Source organism: Asparagus officinalis, chromosome 7 (genome assembly GCF_001876935.1).
Source record: "Asparagus officinalis chromosome 7, Aspof.V1, whole genome shotgun sequence".
Lineage (NCBI taxonomy): Eukaryota > Viridiplantae > Streptophyta > Magnoliopsida > Asparagales > Asparagaceae > Asparagus > Asparagus officinalis.
This window is the reverse complement of record NC_033800.1, coordinates 52,551,650-52,570,552: the sequence shown is the minus strand read 5'-3', so window position 1 is coordinate 52,570,552 and position 18,903 is coordinate 52,551,650. Positions and strand designations below refer to the sequence as shown.

Here is an 18,903-nt window from a genome sequence, read left to right as displayed (position 1 = left end):
GCTAGCACCGCTCCATCAAGAAAAGCACATGGTTGACTTCAAGGATTATTGGTGGAGGATGAGCCTTTAAGCTAATACAGACCATCTTTAAGTGGCCCCCCGAAAGAGTATAGTCCTTGCTTGATTGTCCTGAGCAGAAAAACCAAAAGAGGTAAATAAAAAAAAGAACTATCATAATCTTTGCAAAATTATGAAACATATAACAAAGTTTTTTTGATAAAAGGAACATGAAGGACAATTATTTAAAATGATAGAACCATTAGAGGAGTGAAGAGGAGTAGAGCCAACATGGGATATACCTATACATGTATCATTTCCAACTGCAATCTTCTCTGCATCATTATAATCAGAATAAATATTGAGATTAGTTAGGTCAACAGTAAGATGGTTTGCAGAGCTCCGGAGTCAGGATGCCAATTGGAGTGCGAAAGCATCACTGTGGAAGCAACAAGAGCTGAAGATGGAGGAGTACCGCGGAAGGAAGCGGCAAAATGTCGACGACATGTGAGAATAGTGTGGCCTAATATGCCACAGGGTTGACATCGGATCGAACTCTGATGAAAAGCAGCGCCATATCTGTTGTTGTAGCTGTCGTGGTGATTTCCGTGACCTCACCGACCAGTACCTCGAACGAAGTCGCCACGACGACCACCACTGGAGCGATTTGACTGTTGTCAGTTGTTGCCCTTAGTGACTTGCTTGGATGCAATATTGGCAGAGAGAAACACTGTTGCCTGGCTAGGATGAGCATGTCATTCATGACGATCATATCTAAGAAGTAGGCTATATGAATATCTGCAATAGAAAGATCATCTAGTTTTGTGTAGATAGACGTAACAAAAGGATCATAGCTAGATCTGAGACAGGATGACCTACTACCGCAAGAGAGTCGACGAGAGATTTAACCTTCTTGATGTAGTCCCGCCGGGGAACGCGATGCATTTGGAGAGATCATCATACTTGACGCCATGAATCCTTGTATGTGTAGAAGACGCGCCTACCATGCCATGCCAACCAAAGATCAATCGATCCTGCTCTTGCTGTGCTGCGTACTCTAGATTTTAGTGCGATGTCAGTCGATGGAGACAAAGCAGCGCTCGATGAAGCATCTGTTGAAGAGGAAGTGATATACATGAAAACGACCCAACGACTTATCGTGCTTGCCACTTAAGGTCGTTGGGTCCGTTGAGTTTGGCACAGCCGCGCGCAGGACGGAGGGAGAAAATAATCATATACTGGGTCAGAGTTATAAAATAAAAATAACGCTGACAGCTGATGATAACACCAAAAAGAGGGAATTCAACTTGTGAAACAAGATGGTCATATATCGGATGCGAAAAGCATACATTTTCCTTCACAGAAGCTACAACATTTTTTTTTAAATACAAATTTTTCTATTTTCTCCTCTTCTCAGAGGTTTTTGCTGAACAGAGTCCGCTGAGAACTACATTAGAACTGCACCTAAGGGCCCTATACAGAAAAGAAATAGTACACTGGAACCACCACCTGCTGCTCTCAAGGAGCCAGATCCTGCTGATTTACATTGAAATCTAACGAGGCTGCTGGATAATGCGACGAGGGCTGAACTTTGGGCTCACATACTGCATTGGCTTCTCATGGTGCTTCAGAGGCTCCAACACTGGCTTCGCAGCCCCGCTCCTTGGCGATTTCAAGCTCAGACTCCTGATCAACGCATCAGCATCACTCTCCCCTGCAGGCCAATAACATTATAAGAGACCGCTAACATCAAATGGCGAAATCTATTTTACACAATCATATGTAAATAGAAGACTTCCAACTCCCACCAGCTTTCACACTCTCTTTCTTGGATCCAGCATAAAAGGGTTCCTGTTCCACAACATCAAAGACTTGATGGAAAGTAGCCTCATCGAGATTGGAGAACTCGTCGTTGATTCCAAGATCAAAAGAATCGGGCAACAGGTTTGTGACGTCGACGTCATCATCTTCACCATCAAAGGTTTCTTGTTCTTGGTGTTGACGGAACCAGTGGTCACGGAACCATGAGGTTGTCTTCACCAACTCCCACCACTCAGGTGAGAAGTCCTCCACCTGTTGATATGCTGCTGGGATGAAAAGGGGAGCATTCGGATTCAGTGTCGATCTCAGTGCATTCGATGCTACTGCCATGGTACTCATTGATTGCTTCAACTGCAAAAAAAGCCGGAAGGTAACTATAAGAATGCAATTTTCTTCAGAAAAGAATCAACATAACTCTTCAAACAATTTTAAGAGGCCTCCCGGTTGACCTCAGAATCATAATTTGTAAAGACAATTAACAAAATATAACGAAAGGAGTGATGCCAAACACAAGTGAACTATTATTAGCATGTGGCTCTTTTCAGAAGGTAACTGAAAAGTTTAAGCAGTCCTTGAAATTTTTAAGAAGCCGTCCAATAGACCTCAATTGACATGATATGAAGAAATATATGTGGTAGTACTCATCACAATGCTTAAAGTGGAGAAATACATGTGAACTATCATCATAGGGTTCTTTCACAAACTAAAAGAAAACAAAATTTTCATAATTCTTAATAATAATATTTAAAAAAACTAAGCCTCCAATAGACCTCAGATTCATGAACAATTTCCCAGCTTTCGATTCATAACATCACCATCTAACTCGGAACACTTTCAATCTAGCCATTACATCCCGAGTCACTCTTGAGATTATAGGTCAGATGCAAAGCAAGCTAGTTATAGCACAAATTTGACCTTTTTTAACCTATCAAACACCATAAACTCTAAAATTAGAGTTAAAAACAATCTTACGAAACTTACAGCAATCTATAAATAACTAGACTGAATACGGAAGAAGAGCTTGAGATTGCAAAATATCAAAAAAAACATGCAGCAAAACACTAGCATAACTAAGAGCAAGCATCAAGCAGTGTTTGAATTATACTAACAAATATTAAAAAAGTAAATACATTAATAACACGAACCCCAATTCAAAAGCACACATCCAATCTACACCAAAGTTGCTAATGAAACTAGATAACTTATATCCTAATATTTGAAATCACTAAATAACACGCAAAAGTACTCAAAGTTATTACAAATCGAACTCAAACAACAAAATAATTATAGCGAAAAGAGCCCAAAAAAAAGCAACTTAGATATAATCAAGATAGTAAACAACTTATAAGCAAGCAGATCTACAGGATTAAGTTATTGAGAACCACATCAGCTCCACTCAACAAAATTACAACCAAAATCATTCAAAAAAATAAGCAAAAGAGTCTAACATAATCCAATTAGAAGTCAAACAGAAAAATAATTGTAGCGAAAAAATAAACTAAAAAGCAGTAACTGGGATGTGATCATGCTCATCAATAATTTACAGCAATCATATCTATAGATCTACGTCACTCAGATCCAATCAACAAAATTTCAACATCTAAGATCACAAATCTCTAGATCTTTGAGATCTAGAATCAGATCAGATCAAAGAACAACAAAACAAATTGAGGAATAGTTCATTAAAACTAGAAACCAAACATCGATCCCTAAAGATTTCAGACATCAAATCGTTCAATTCGTCCAGTTCTAATTAAATAACATTAATTCGAGAATTATTACCTCCTGATAAAAATATCGTCTTTGATTGATATTATCTTGGAAGTATCAGCGGAAAATAGGAGAAATATCTTGAAATAAAAAGCGATGCGATGAGAAATGAGATAGTGAGGGGGTTTATATAAGACAAGTGGGCATGACCGGTAACTTTAACATTCGGTTACCGAAAGCGAAGAAGTAAAAGAGTCGGGGCCAATCGGGCGATGAAGTGGTGTGAGAGGACACGGGCGGTGACGACAACGCGTCCGGGGGGTGTCGTAATGCTTTTGATTTGGCAGCCAGCCAACGGAGACCATTTTGGGGGGAAATTTACAGTTAGATCCAGTTGTTGATAATAATTATTTATGGAACCCCTTAACTTTCAGACGTTTTTCACGCTTGTACACTTATTAACAATAATATACCAATGTTTTTTATTTCTATTTTTCATTTTTAAAAGTTATAAAGGAAGAAATCTAACTATTTGAAATTCATGAAATATCAGAAAGAGCTTAGTTTATAGATTATTGCAACTTTTTCCTTTGTGGAAGGTTATGTATTCTAATATTTTATCTATAACTAGTCTCGATATGTTCGGAACAACATACAAAGACTCTCTGACATAAGTTTAATGTATAAGGTTTGACGTTTGAGTTCACAATTTACACAGATTAATTAAAAAGAGTTGATAATAGATTTTAAAACCTGTAAATGATATATATAATATTAAGGAAACTCAATAGAAACTTAAAATATAAATATGAAAAAGAGAAGGGATACGGAACATTTTCTTCCATATGAAACATTTTTTACCTAATGCCGAGATTCTTAATTTCTTTTTTTGTTAAGTATAGTGCGTATAGTCATGCACTCATGCCTTGATTTAAAGATGACAGCTTGTATTAATAGAACTTTAGGTACTAGTATGGGTATAAACTTGCATTGTTGATTGTTTTCAGTTGACAAGTCTGGTTGTCAGCATGCTGGGGTCCAGAAGAGCATGACACACTAGATTCTGACAATGAATTTGGACTAAAGAGGCAAATATGTGGGGTTTCACATGATATTGATATATATTATCCCATCCGCCGACTAAACAACTAAGCCGATGTTTGGTTCGAATGCCAAAATTTTAGGATTTGTAATCTTATAAAGAATTTAAAATCTATACGGTTTTATATATGCTTTGATATTTCTAATATTTTGTTTGGTTCAATATTATTATTCCTTCAATTTGCAATATCTTGTAAGATTTAAACCGAAATTATATGGTGATAAGTTTTAAAAAGAAGGAGAAGTGAACATAGTTACCTTAGTGATGTCACGTCCCACAAAAAAATAAAATGCAAGGGCATAGAAAGAGGGGTAAGCATATCCATTTATGAAATTTGCCAAATGAAATTTGCCAAATCCTCTCCAGTTGAGAGGATTTGATAAATTTTAAAAATCGGACGTTTTTTGTACTTTTGGGATCCAACTACTGGAATAGTAATAATAATTTGCCATTGAACATCCAATACATATTATGTAATAATATTGTAATGTTAATAAATTTAATTGTTGCACATAATTTAGTTGAACATCCAATACATATTATGTAATAATATTGTAATGTTAATAAATTTAATTGTTGCACATAATTTAGGTATTATTTATATAATTGTTATATATATCCTTAAAAGTTATTTTGTTAGATCATGCACTGTGATGATCACTTACTTGGAGATATGATCTAACTTAGAAATTCCTTAAATTTATGCTTAACCTATTACTAGTAAAGGATAACTTTGTTATAACATGTTATTATGCATGACACCGATATATGAGATATGGTGGTGGGTCTCAACCATCGGGAATGGAGATTCTCCGGATGTATGTCATAAGCACGCATTATGATGTGTGTAGCACTAGACCGTATTTGAATTCTCTAGGATGAGTCACCTAAGAGATAGAGAATTTAAATTGTTACATGGTCCCTTTGACTTGATGATTTTGTTATTTTCGATTTGATAATTTAGTATGCTTTGATATGATGGTTAAGCTTGTTTAGCAAGCGCTACACAACCTGAAACGTTGGGTTGCTAAATTTCATTTAGGAAAATAATGGATGTCTAGATAGGATCCAGTATGCTCATTATGAAGAGTTAATTTATTATGCATTCTCATGAAGCTATTAAATTCCTGCCGGCAGGTGGTTTTAAAAATATTTTTTAAAATTTACTTTCTTATAAAAATAAAATATTTTGATGTTTCAAAATGATTTTTATTTATGTTTATGGGAATTGCAAATTTAGGCATGAGCAAATAGGTGAATTGTCCTGCTTAAAAGAGTTGCCTAAAATATATGATACTGGAAGGGAGTGAATGTAAGATATTATTTAATCGTATATTATGGAAGAGCTTTTATGAGCAGTTTGTGGGATAGGGATTTGATTGTTAAATTAAAATTATTAATTTAATTAATAATTGGTTTTCGATATGGGACCCGACTGGTCTCACTAATGTCATTAGAAAAGGTATACATGTAATGCAATTCTATTTCTATCCTTAATTGTTATGGATAAAGTTTTTGAACAAATATATTCTATCTTTAATTGTTATGGATAGAGTTCTAAATAATTATGAATTGTTTAAAGTTAAAATCTCTAAGATTAGTGTAATCCTATAAATAGGGTTAATATGTAGCCTTATGAGAGGAGATAGATGAGATTGAAAATCTTATAAAGATAATATGAAGAAATGGATTTTTGATAACATATCTCTCAGTATTGCTCCTCTACGGTGACGGGTAGATTTCAATTGGAGGCTTTTTCTTTTGAAGAAGCTATTTCGGATTGATCTCGGGACAGATTATTGTAGAAACTCAGAAAGCGTTTCAGGTATTCTTCTAGCTTTTAATCAATTTTGATTAATAGTCATGATATATTTTTTTCGCTGCGTTGTATGTCATGATTCCAACAAATGGTATCAGAGCGGGTTTAAAATCTAATCTGTAATAATTTAATCGGATTAAATTTAAAAATTTTGATTGAAATTTTTGGTTACTGTTTATCGGCCGAGAATACTGTTCAATACTGGTGGTACTGTTCATCGATGGGGTTACTGTTCATCGTCTGTGTTTACTGTTTATCCGGTTACTATTCATCTCAGTTTAATTTGTTAAACTAAAATTAATTAGATTAAATTAAAAGTTTGATTAGATCAAAATATGGTGTTGTTGTTCAAGGGTTATGATTATTTGATTAGACTAAATTAAATTTTGATTGAGATCAAAATTAGGGTTTGGCACTGTTCATCAGCGAATACTGTTCACGGGTTACTGTTCATCCGCGAAAAAAAATCCCTTTGTTTTTAATAGAGATCAATTGAGGCTTTTTATATGATCATGATTATGGTTCTTTGATTAGATCAAGTATTTTGGTTATTTAATTTGATTAGATGTGATCTAATTGGGTTCTTTATTAAAAAAAACCTTCGTCATCGCCGACGGTGGCCTTTTTTATAATATTTATATTCATGAGGAGAATGTTGTTGGCTTCTTTGTTTTGATGATGTTTAACAAATAATTTACCACTAATGTTGTTTGTCTAGTGTTGGTATATTTCTATTTATTATAGACAAACAACGAGTTGGATGATGGATGGAATCGAACCTTAACGATCATATCAAATGGAGGTTGGCGGAATTGTGGAGTGAAGCAATGTCAATTCAAGTTCAAGATCCAAGTTTAGCTTCATCCGTAACGTGTACCAAGTTGAGCTCAATGAAGATCAAGATCAAGCTTGGGTAATTTAGTTTAGGATTTATATTATGTGTGTTAAGTACGTTAAGCTCAATATCTATACACACACATTTATTGGTTTCTTCGTATATACATATAGTTATATATATATATATGTAGTCACATATATATACAACACAAGTTTTGGTTTTCATGTTTATAAATATGAGATTACATATTTCATATTTATTATTGTGATTTGGTTTAACTACTTAGATATGAAACAAATATATTTTCATATACATACTCCTATGTTTCATTCTCTAATGTATTTGTGAAAATATCATATTCTTAGTTTTTGGACTTAACAATAATCATATACATATTTTATTAAGTCTACAAAATCATTGTGCAGAGTTTCAAAACATGGTTTAGCCTAAATGTCAAAATTCATATGTTTACATTTTCGTGTTTTGGACTATTTTGCAAAATGATGATATTTTTCATTTGGGAAGTCCTTTTTGGAAACCAGTCATTGTAGCATGTTTATTATCATGTCTATAATCATTCCCCAAAGTTCTATATTTTTTAGAATTTATTTGATATTTTTAAACAGTGTTTTAAAATCAGGAAATCAGATTTTCATGTATCAGTTTTCGGTCGACCGATCCGGTCGACCGCTCATATGTTCAGCCGTCAGTGGGCAGCAGAGAGTTTGTCGGTCGACCGCAGGAATTTCCGGTCGACCGCCAATGTATCCGTTGGTTCCCAACGGCTATTTTTCTGAGCTGATTTTCTGGGGCTGTTTTTGTCTTTTGCTTAGGGTTGTTGGTTGAGGTTTTGGAGGTTATAAATACCCTCTTTGATCTCAGTTCAAATGAACCAAGAAGTTTTTAAAAGAAGTTTTTAAACAAGGGTTTAAACTTGTTTAGTTTGGTTTAAGTTTGGTTTGGGTTTGCTGTTACAAAGAGGAGTTTACATCAGTGTGTTTTTAGAGAAGTTTCCTTAACTCTATTTCCTAGCATTTCTACTATTGTATTTCATATCAATTTTATTGCTAGTTCTTATTGAGTTAAGTTTTCATTTTTATACTCATTGTTACACACACACACTTGAGCTTATAGTATTTGCATACATAGTATTTTAGGGTTGTGAGAGATTGTAACATTGAGTTGTGCTTAATTGAGTTCTCATCTATTATAGAGAACAAATATATATTTGTTACATTGTGAGTGTTGTAAGGTTTTCGGTGAGCTAGAAAACCGAGTGTGTAGTGAAGTTTTCGGTGAACTAGAAAACCGAGTGTGAGGAGTGAACGTTGATCGGTGATCGTTGAAAACCGACATAGTGTAGTTGTAAACGTTATTCGGGTGAGCGTAGAAAACCCGGTTGTGATAGTGGATTTCTCCCCGGGAGTGGGGAGCGGAGACGTAGGATGGAAGGTCCGAACTCCGTGATCATATAGTGTGTTTGAGTGTACTTTGGCGTTCATTCATATTCATGCTCATATCTTATATCGCCATTGTCCATAGCTCCTTATTTATATGATCCGTTAGTTTATATATCATTGCATATATATTTTATCATATAGGATATATCTCATTGTTTATATTGCTTATCCTAGCTCATATATCTTATGGTATTTTATACTTGCTAGGATAACTTGTTAATTAATTTTAATTGGCATATAATCGGATTAGATTAGCATAAGACCCTAATCACCCCCCCTCTAGGGTCTAACACCAAATGGAATAAGAATGATCATCGTATGTTTACAATGAACAATATTTTGTTAGAATATTTGCTAAATGCTTTTAATTCATCTATGTCTAACAAGTTTGTTCATTTTGATAGTGCTTACAAACTTTGGAAATTTATAGAAGCACATCAAGGAGACTTGGAGGCGATCCGACAAGCTTTGCAGGATCCCCACGGCCACTAGGCGGTAGCCCTAGTGAGGTTTGCGAGTTTGAAACCACTAATGATTTATCTAGTGATGAACTTGCTTGTGCCAGTGAAAAATTGTTGCATGCCTATAACTTATTGCATAAAAATTTTATTGATTTAAAAAGCAAGCATGAGGATTTGAAATCCGATCATGAGTTGTTAGCATCTAAGTTTGATATTATTTCTAATGAAAATATGATCCTTAAAGAAAACAATAAAAAATTAAAATTGGATCATGATTCTTTGCTTTCAAACTTTGCTAAGTTAACTCATGAAAGAGAAAATGTCATGCTAGAAGTAGTAGCTATTAGAAATGATTTTGATAACCATACATGCTCTACTTCTATTATCAATGATGTTGTGCATAATGATGATTTGAATCTTGTTAAGGAACGCATATCATGCTTAGATTCAACTTTAAAAACATGCATTGATAACCATAAGAAACTTATGAACAAGTGTGCTAAATACACTATGCACACTTGTATAGCAAAGTTTACAAGTGCTCCTTTTGTGGTCGTAAAGGCCATTTAGCTAAATTTTGCTATGATGCACAAAAACATAAGAATATTAATCCTTCTTGTGCATCTCATCAAGTTTCTTCATCACATGTACACACACATGCACCTATTTCTCATCATAAGCATGCTCTTGTGTATCATTGTGATTTTTGTGGTAGAGTTGGTCACTTAGCTAAGTTTTGTTTTGATTTGCGAAAAGTTTCTAAATCGCAAAATATTTCAAGTAGACCAACATTATTTCAAAATGTTTCTCATTTGCAAAATAATCTTAAAAGACCATCTTTATTTGCAAATGTTTCTCGTGCACATCCACATGGTCAACATAACCAAATGCATCCTCTTCATTGCACTTATTGCAATCGAAAGGGTCATTTGCATAATTATTGCTATGACCGAACCCATGCACTAAATGCGTCCAAATGGGTTCATAACCCAAGGGCATTGAGCTTAAATGATAGGGGTCATGTCCCTAAATCTTTTGGTACCAAGAGTTCTTGGGTACCAAAACAAATTTGATTTTTTTTAAACCAAGAATTTTAATGTTTTTATCTTTCTTTTTCTTGGTTTTGAAAATTATGCTTTAAAATCTTTTGGTTATGAAAACAATCTTTCTTGTATCAAATCTTTTGTTTTCATGATTATTATTTTTTTTTGATGAGAGGACTATGTTTATATAACCCTCCGGAGTTATTGGGTGTTTATTCCCAAACATTGTTTACCGGGTGCTAAACATATTTATATGGGTTGTTACTAGCTCAAGAGCTAGATATAATTGTCTCTCTTGATTTTTGAATCAATGATGATTTGATTTTAAGTTTTTGGATTTAAACTTTGATTTATGATTTCAATTGGTTGATTTGTTTTCATTTGAAAACTTTTTACATGATTCTCATGTTTCTCTTCTTTTGATTTCATAAATCTATTTTATACATCGGTTTTTATGTTCTCATTATTGTTTTATATGTGAGTTGTTTTTTAGCATCTATGCTTGCTCACATATGTTTGCCTTGATCCTCATTTCATATATTCTATATGGTATTTTGATAGGGGGAGCAATCCCTATATCTTTCTATATGTTATACTCACCTATGCTTATTGATAGGGGGAGCTTTCGCTCTCTTAATTCCTTTGTCCCCTTTTTGATGTTGTCAAAGGGGGAGAAATATTGTGAGTATACATTTATATGCATGTATATTATCTTGTATATGTTCATTTCCTTCATGCATATATTCTTTTTTGTAAATTGTTTGTCATCATCAAAAAGGGGGAGATTGTTGGCCTTCTTGTTTTGATGATGTTTAACAAACAATTTACCACTAATGTTGTTTGTCTAATATTTGTGTTTTCTTATTTATTATAGAAAAACAACGTAGTTGGAGGATAGATGGATTGCACCATAACGATCATATCCAATGGAGGTTGGAGGAATTGTGGAGTGAAGCAACGTACAATTCAAGTTAAAGATCAAGTTCAAGCTTCATCCGCATGTGTACCAAGTTGAGCTACAATGAAGATCAAGATCAAGCTTGGGTAATCTAGTTTAGATTTTATATTATGTGTGTTAAGTACCTTAAGCTCAATATCATATACACACACGTATTTGGTTTCTATGTATATATATAGTTATATATATACATGCATGGTTTTGAGTTTTCATGCTTTGGACACACTTGCAAAATACATGAGTTTTCACAAATGGAAATTCAATTTGAGAAATTCTTTTTCTAACATGTTTGTTTTCATGTTTACAAACATTTCGCAAAGTTTCATCAAGTTTGAAATTGATTTGTTATGTTTAAAGGAATTTACAAATTCACGTTTTCGTTCGTGCACATGTTCGTGCATGTTTTACAAAACAGATGAGTTTTCGCAAATGGGAAGTGATATTTGAAAAATTCTTTCTCTGACATGTTTATCTACATGTTTATAAACTTTCCTCCAGTTTTTACTATTTTTGGAGTTGATTTACTGTGCCTAATTGATTTTACAAAATCGTATATGTTAACAGTTTTTCAGAAACTGTAAATTTGTGTTCAAATATTTATTTATCTCAACTGGGAAAATATTTTTCAGAAATTCTTTCTCTGACATGTTTTTTAGAATTTGTTTGATATTTTTAAACAGTGTTTTAAAATCAGGAAATCAGATTTTCATGTATCAGTTTTCGGTCGACCGATCCGGTCGACCGCTCATATGTTCAGCCGTCAGTGGGCAGCAGAGAGTTTGTCGGTCGACTGGTCCGGTCGACCGAAAGATCCATCGGTCGACCGCAGGAATTTCCGGTCGACCGCCAATGTATCCGTTGGTTCCCAACGGTTATTTTTCTGAGCTGATTTTCTGGGGCTGTTTTTGTCTTTTGCTTAGGGTTGTTGGCTGAGGTTTTGGAGGTTATAAATACCCTCTTTGATCTCAGTTCAAATGAACCAAGAAGTTTTTAAAAGAAGTTTTTAAACAAGGGTTTAAACTTGTTTAGTTTGGTTTAAGTTTGGTTTGGGTTTGCTGTTACAAAGAGGAGTTTACATCAGCTATTGAAGAGTTCATCTTCAACATTTTTTCATCCTCCCTTTGTGTTTTTAGAGAAGTTTCCTTAACTCTATTTCCTAGCATTTCTACTATTGTATTTCATATCAATTTTATTACTAGTTCTTATTGAGTTAAGTTTTCATTTTTATACTCATTGTTACACACACCCACTTGAGCTTATAGTATTTGCATACATAGTATTTTAGGGTTGTGAGAGATTGTAACATTGAGTTGTGCTTAATTGAGTTCTCATCTATTGTAGAGAACAAATTTATATTTGTTACATTGTGAGTGTTGTAAGGTTTTCGGTGAGCTAGAAAACCGAGTGTGTAGTGAAGTTTTCGGTGAACTAGAAAACCAAGTGTGAGGAGTGAACGTTGATCGGTGATCGTTGAAAACCGACATAGTGTGGTTGTAAACGTTATTCGGGTGAGCGTAGAAAAACCGGTTGTGATAGTGGATTTCTCCCCGGGAGTGGGGAGCGGAGACGTAGGACGGAAGGTCCGAACTCCGTGATCATATTGTGTGTTTGAATGTGCTTTGGCGTTTATTTATATTTGTGCTCATTGCTCATATCGCCATTGTCTCATTATTCATATCATCCTCTATCTTGTTTCATATTGTTTACCCTTGTGTTAGTTTATATATCCTTGCATATATATTTTATCATATAGGATATATCTCATTGTTTATATTGCTTATCCTAGCTCATATATCTTATGGTATTTTATACTTGCTAGGATAACTTGTTAATTAAATTTAATTGGCATATAATTAGATTAGATTAGCATAAGACCCTAATCACCCCCCCTCTAGGGTCTAACACCAAACCCTAGCAAAAACCCTAGACCTAAAAGCTTCCTTCATGGGTTGAAGGAGAAGTTTAATGAGTTTACAACTCTTAATGGGTTTTGAACCCAATTCCAATAAGAAATAGGTATATGTATATATATCATGTCACATGGCACCAATATAGTATGCAGATCATAAAAGATCAGTTACAAATTAAAGAAATATTGTGCTTAGCAAATGGATCATCCAGAAACTATAACAATTAAAATAAAGTAATAAAATAGTTTTCTGAACAGTATGAAACAGTGCCCGAATTTTATGAACAGTGCTTTTAATATAATTTTTTTTCGGATTAAAAGCAAAAGTTATAAACTTCTCAATCTTCTAGATTGTTGAAAAAAATCAAATAAACTTAAATTACCATGTAAATTAAATCCGAATAAAAATAAATAATTAAATCTGGCCTAATTGGGAGCAGTCGTGTAATCACTGCGCTAGAAGATTGAGGACCCGCCTATCGCCCTGGTGCAGATGATCATTTCTCCCCTAGCGGTAAAAACCACCGAAATCGGCCGGCCTCTGTACTCGGACGAGAGTACAGAGCTTCTGCTCAGACGAAGAAAGTTGCCCAAAAATAAAACCAATACTATGAAGAAATAATATGAAGAGAAGAGAAGAGACTTGTTGTTTTTCTTATCAAAACTGAGCTCAACATACGACTATATATATATGGTGTTGGAAAGAGACGTTATAAAACCCGCAATTAATACGGTAACATTTGTCATAAATTTTGTAACGTTCCCCATAATTATATAGTCGTTACTTATATTTTTAATTGCTAATTAAAACATGTTTTAATTACAAAAATTTATTACTATTCATAAAGGTAAATTTGTCTTTTCTTAACAAAATATCTAACAATGTTTACTCAACAACGCTTTATTCATCAACTTTACATTTACTTCCTTGAAACGAAGCAATTCAAATGTAACAAGCCAACAGAAGCATGGTGCTTATGTGGGTTATTAACTCGGACCAAGTCAATACATAATCATCCTCCTTCTCTTTCACCATCTAATTATAGTGAGAGCATCCTCATCATTATCATTAATTAATTAGTGCTCAAATGTCTTAATCACTTACCACTAAGCACATGGGCCGGCCTCCCGTCAATGGGACCCACTGACACGTACTTTAGAAATCTCAGCCGTCGGTGTCACTCTTGACGGTGGTTTGATGGGCACCAAACACCAATGTCGTTATCGATTGTATTTAAACTAAGACCAACCCCATGCTCTCCTTGCCACGTTTTGCGTATATCTGGGTCCCACATTGCCATAAGAACACTCAATGATATCAGTATATTATAATATTCCTATTTTGATAGGGGTCATTATCGAAATATATTATGTTTTATTTATTCGTATTTGGCATATTCTTTTTCTTTAATTCTTTTATGTTCGACCATGTGTGATTGAACATAAATTATAAGAATCGTATTATAAATTTTTATTGCTTTCTTATATGAGTTTAAGGGTATGTTCTGCAACTTTTTAAAACAGAGCTAGGTTCAACCCTAACCTCATTTTGGATCAAATTTTATTTAGATAAAAAATGTGTCAAGATTGACCTGGTTTTTCTAAGGTCAAATTTAACTTTTAAACTGGTTTTGTTTTTTACTACCTCCCCTTGGCACAAAACAAAGCTGGTTTTGTTTAAAACAAGGTTCAAGGTAGTTCTGATCCAATTATAGGATAACAGACACCCTAATGATATTTATTCTTCACAAAATTATCACATAATATTAGAAATTATCAAAATAGAGTTCATGCTGGTGATCAGAATAAAATAAACTTTAGGTAATTTTTTGAAAATAATAAAAATTATATACGTACTACAATTGGATATTAATAGCAGCGACATAATTTTGTTACTACTTGACTACTTCAATTATTTCGCACATTTAATCATTTTTTTTGTAAATTGTGCTTGACTGTTTCAATTGAGAGGTTAAAAAAAAAATCAACACTTAACTATCACGACCAGTTTTACAGGAAAAAAAAGAAAAGGGGGAAAAAATAGATTGTCCGTGATTGGATGTAGATTTGCAATCTGAGAGCTGATGGACCAGTTATTTGTGGAAATAAATTAATATTGACAACACATACTATATGTTTCCAAAGTTTAGAATGAAGTAAATGAAGATACATCACAAATAAGTTTATTGGTAACAATACCTACCTTGTGCACAAATTTTTTTGTTAGGGATGGATTCAATTAGGGGCTGTTTGGTTGCACACTTTTTGAGAAAACTTTTCTGAAAACAAATGACAATGGCAAATTTGTAATTAAAAGTTTTTCAGAGATTTCTGTAAATTGTGTTTGGTTCAATAAAAAATTTACAGAAATATTTTCTATAAAATATCAAAACCTACCAAATTTTACAAAAAGCAATTTCCTCTCAAAATGAGAGGAAATCACCAGAAATCTGACACATACCATATTTAATTAAAAACCTACAAAATATTGTTATTTTCTATAAAGTTATGAGCTATTTTATTGTTTTGAACCAAACAAGCAAAGTATAAAAAACAAGAAAATTGATACTTTTTGATTTCTCAAAACTTTTCCTATACTTTTTTTAAGAAATACAAGAAAATTATATTTTAGGTGGAAAACATTTCCTATAATTTCTAGAAATTGAACCAAACACCCCCTTAGTTGAAAACTATCTTTACTAAGGGTGCACACGGTCTATGTTTAGCTCGGATATAATACTTATCATATTCATATCTATTACTAGTCATTGACAAGGGTATAGATATAGATATGTCTTGGTAAAAAAATTTATATTCATATATGCTAAAATCGAATACGAATACGGATTTGTATGCGGATATATAAACAGATATACACGTGGATATAAAATGAATATGTAAAAACTTGATATATTGAAAAATATAGTTCATACCATGCAAGAGATTCATTAATATGTTTATTATATTTGAAAATCTAATATTAGATATCCCGATCACTTAAATTAACTTATAATTCATTAATCTAAGGATTAAAATTGTTGCAACAGTAATGACCAATATATATTCAGATATTTAAGATACAAACCCAAATATGTCACTACATAATCACATATGCAACTATATCTATTGGTTATATATTTTAGTAACCATATCTATATCCTAGCAGTACTAATATGAGTATTTTGCTGCATATGGATATTTTTGTGCATCCTCAATCTTTACTCAAAAGAACTTCGCTTAACTAACCCAAACATACTTTTTAAGGTAACTTTTTAAAGCTAAGCAATTGTTTTTTTCATCTATTCTTGGCGTATGCTTGCCATATAAGATGTTAAAATTCACGATGCTAATGAGATTAGTTAATAAATTTTCAAATGAAATTTAGTTAAATGAAAGAATTTAAGGGGGTTATGTATAATAACTCCTAGGGTTGAGGAGTTTTAGTGAAATTAAAAAAAGTCCTGATGGGTTTAGTACCACTACCTCAATGTTGGGGTTGGTTTGGGGGGTGGGGTTGGGGCGTTGTTGTTATTCTGTGATTACCTTGTTGGGGTTGAACACACAACCCGTGCCCTTCCGTATCTTGTGTCGAAAGTAAGCAAGCAGGAAATCACATCAAATAAAAAAACTTGCAGGAAAGAATAATCAAACAGAGAATATCAAATTTAACGAGGTTCGGCAAACGTGCCTACATCGTCAGGAGCCACACCAAAAAAAAACTTTGATTAATTGAAGAATATTATAATGCTCGCAATAGGCCTCTCTCTCTCTCTCTCTCTCTCTCTCTAAGATCTCTGATCTCAAAGTGCCGTCAAAACCCTCTTTTTCGTGTTCTACAAACTCGAAAAACATATCAAGGTATATATAGTATCCCAACCCAAAACAATTTCACAAATCAATTAGGAAACTGGAAATCCCGACGTCGGTTGACTGGTGCAATGATGTTGGTCGACCGGCCAGAATATCGGTTTCTTACAGTTTGCTTGTGCATGTTGTCGGTCGATCGGCTCAGTGCCATCGGTCGACCGACCCGAAACTTCTGTAAGTTTCTTGAGTTCGCGTCGGTCGACCGATGAGCTTGTGTCGGTCGACCGACCAGCGCGACCTTTCTGGGCTCGATTCCTACAGGCTTTTCGGTCGACCAGCTCAAGCCTATCGGTCGACCGATCGATGCTTTTTTACTTCTTTGATGATTTCTTCTTCAGGTTTCGGTCTTCACACTTCCAAAACCAACATACATTTTCCCAAAGTTATAATACTAACGCGTGTAGCCTCCCTTAAATTTACCATCAAACGTCATCACATGGATATCATAACCAATTCAATGACAATCCCATGGTTATGATACCATGTTGCCTTATTTGATGGTAAAATGAAAAGGTGAAAATGTTAATTTTAATGGTGCGTTTGGTCTTTGGAGAGGGAGGGAAAAAAAGTTCCATGAAGTCTATCATTCCCATAAACCTAAGATTGATTTGCCTTAACTTTATAATTATAATTACAATTATAAATTATATAAAAAATCCGGTTACTTATTAGATTGGCATTAAAAGAAGTACTCCATGGCTAGTAAGATATTAAAATTATCTTCGGCGACAACAAGATATTTAAACTTGCACAATGAGAAAAATAGGTCTAAAAATGAATTTTCCGTCATTATTCCTACGACCACTCAGGTAGTATGCCACATGTACTTAGGCGATATGTTTCTAATGATGTGGCAACTATAGTTAGCCTCATTCAACCCATTAAAAGAAGTGATTTTCAAATTAGGGTGAAAAAGATGATTTTTTTTTAATTTCAGACTCCTTCTTCTGACAAATTGGTGGTTCTTCGTTGCATGAGCTTAGGGAATCCATGTTCTCAAGCAATGGAGAATATTAATTTTATAGAAGAAGGAGAAGAAGCTCGCAAATTAAAAAACTCATCTTTGTTTTTACACTAATATTTTAAAAATATACTCATCTAATCGTTTGAATTAGGCTAATTATAGTTACTATGTTATCATAAATATGCCACATAAGTATCATGTGACAGATTATATGAGTGTCCGCCAGAAAAGTTGGCCAGAAAATTAATTTTTGGGCCTATTTTTCTCATTGTGCAAGTTTAAATATCTTGTTGTTGCTGGATATAATTTTAATACAAATCTGATCATTGGGTACTACTTTTAATACCAATCTGATCATTGAGTATTACTTTTAATACTAATCGCCAAAAAATTCTACTTTTAAAATTAGCTACAAATTTAATTGCAAGCAAATCATTGTCACAATTTAGCGAATCATTATTCTTTTTTGGCAAATGCAACCCAAAAAAATATGACTACAGTAAAAACTATACTACAATTTACAACAGCTTTTTGCCAATTAAAACTGCACATTCTACACATAAAATCTGACTCTCTAAATGGGTGCAAAACAAAATCCACCTCCACAACCCACTTATTTTCAGGTCCAAGTGGACATCAAAAAGAAAAAGAAAGAGAAATAAAAATTCTAATATTAGGTGCAGACAAAACGTGGAATAGTCTAACCTCGTTGTTATTATAAAGGTGACAAAAAAGATTACTGGAGATAGAGAGATAACATTTTTTTTTTTCTTATTGAGGGGACAAGAAGCAGAAGGGAAGTTAGCCTTGCACATGGAAGACATGAAACATAGTATAGGTTTCATGATCTCTTATATTAAATAAATTTGAATAATGTTCATAAATTATAAAGTTAGGATGATGATGGTGATTCATAATGATCCTTCCACCACATTGTGGAGGACTTTTTGGGGG

General features: G+C 33.6%; 1 protein-coding gene across 1 annotated transcript; it reads right to left on the bottom strand.

Annotated features, from left to right (window-relative positions):
• Positions 1,296-3,748, bottom strand: LOC109849005 (protein EARLY RESPONSIVE TO DEHYDRATION 15). Its single transcript, XM_020418770.1, has 3 exons — positions 3,601-3,748; positions 1,806-2,169; positions 1,296-1,711 (listed from the first exon to the last, which is right to left on the bottom strand). The coding sequence occupies exons 2-3, from the start codon at positions 2,155-2,157 to the stop codon at positions 1,551-1,553; spliced, it is 513 nt and encodes a 170-aa protein (XP_020274359.1). The 5' UTR covers positions 2,158-2,169; positions 3,601-3,748; the 3' UTR covers positions 1,296-1,550.

Coding starts and splice junctions, on each gene's coding strand:
- LOC109849005 (XM_020418770.1), bottom strand. CDS start 2,157: ATGAGTACCATGGCAGTAGCATCGAATGCACTGAGATCGACACTGAAT. Junction 1,712..1,805: donor GAAAGAGAGTGTGAAAGCTG/GTGGGAGTTGGA, acceptor ATTGGCCTGCAG/GGGAGAGTGATGCTGATGCG.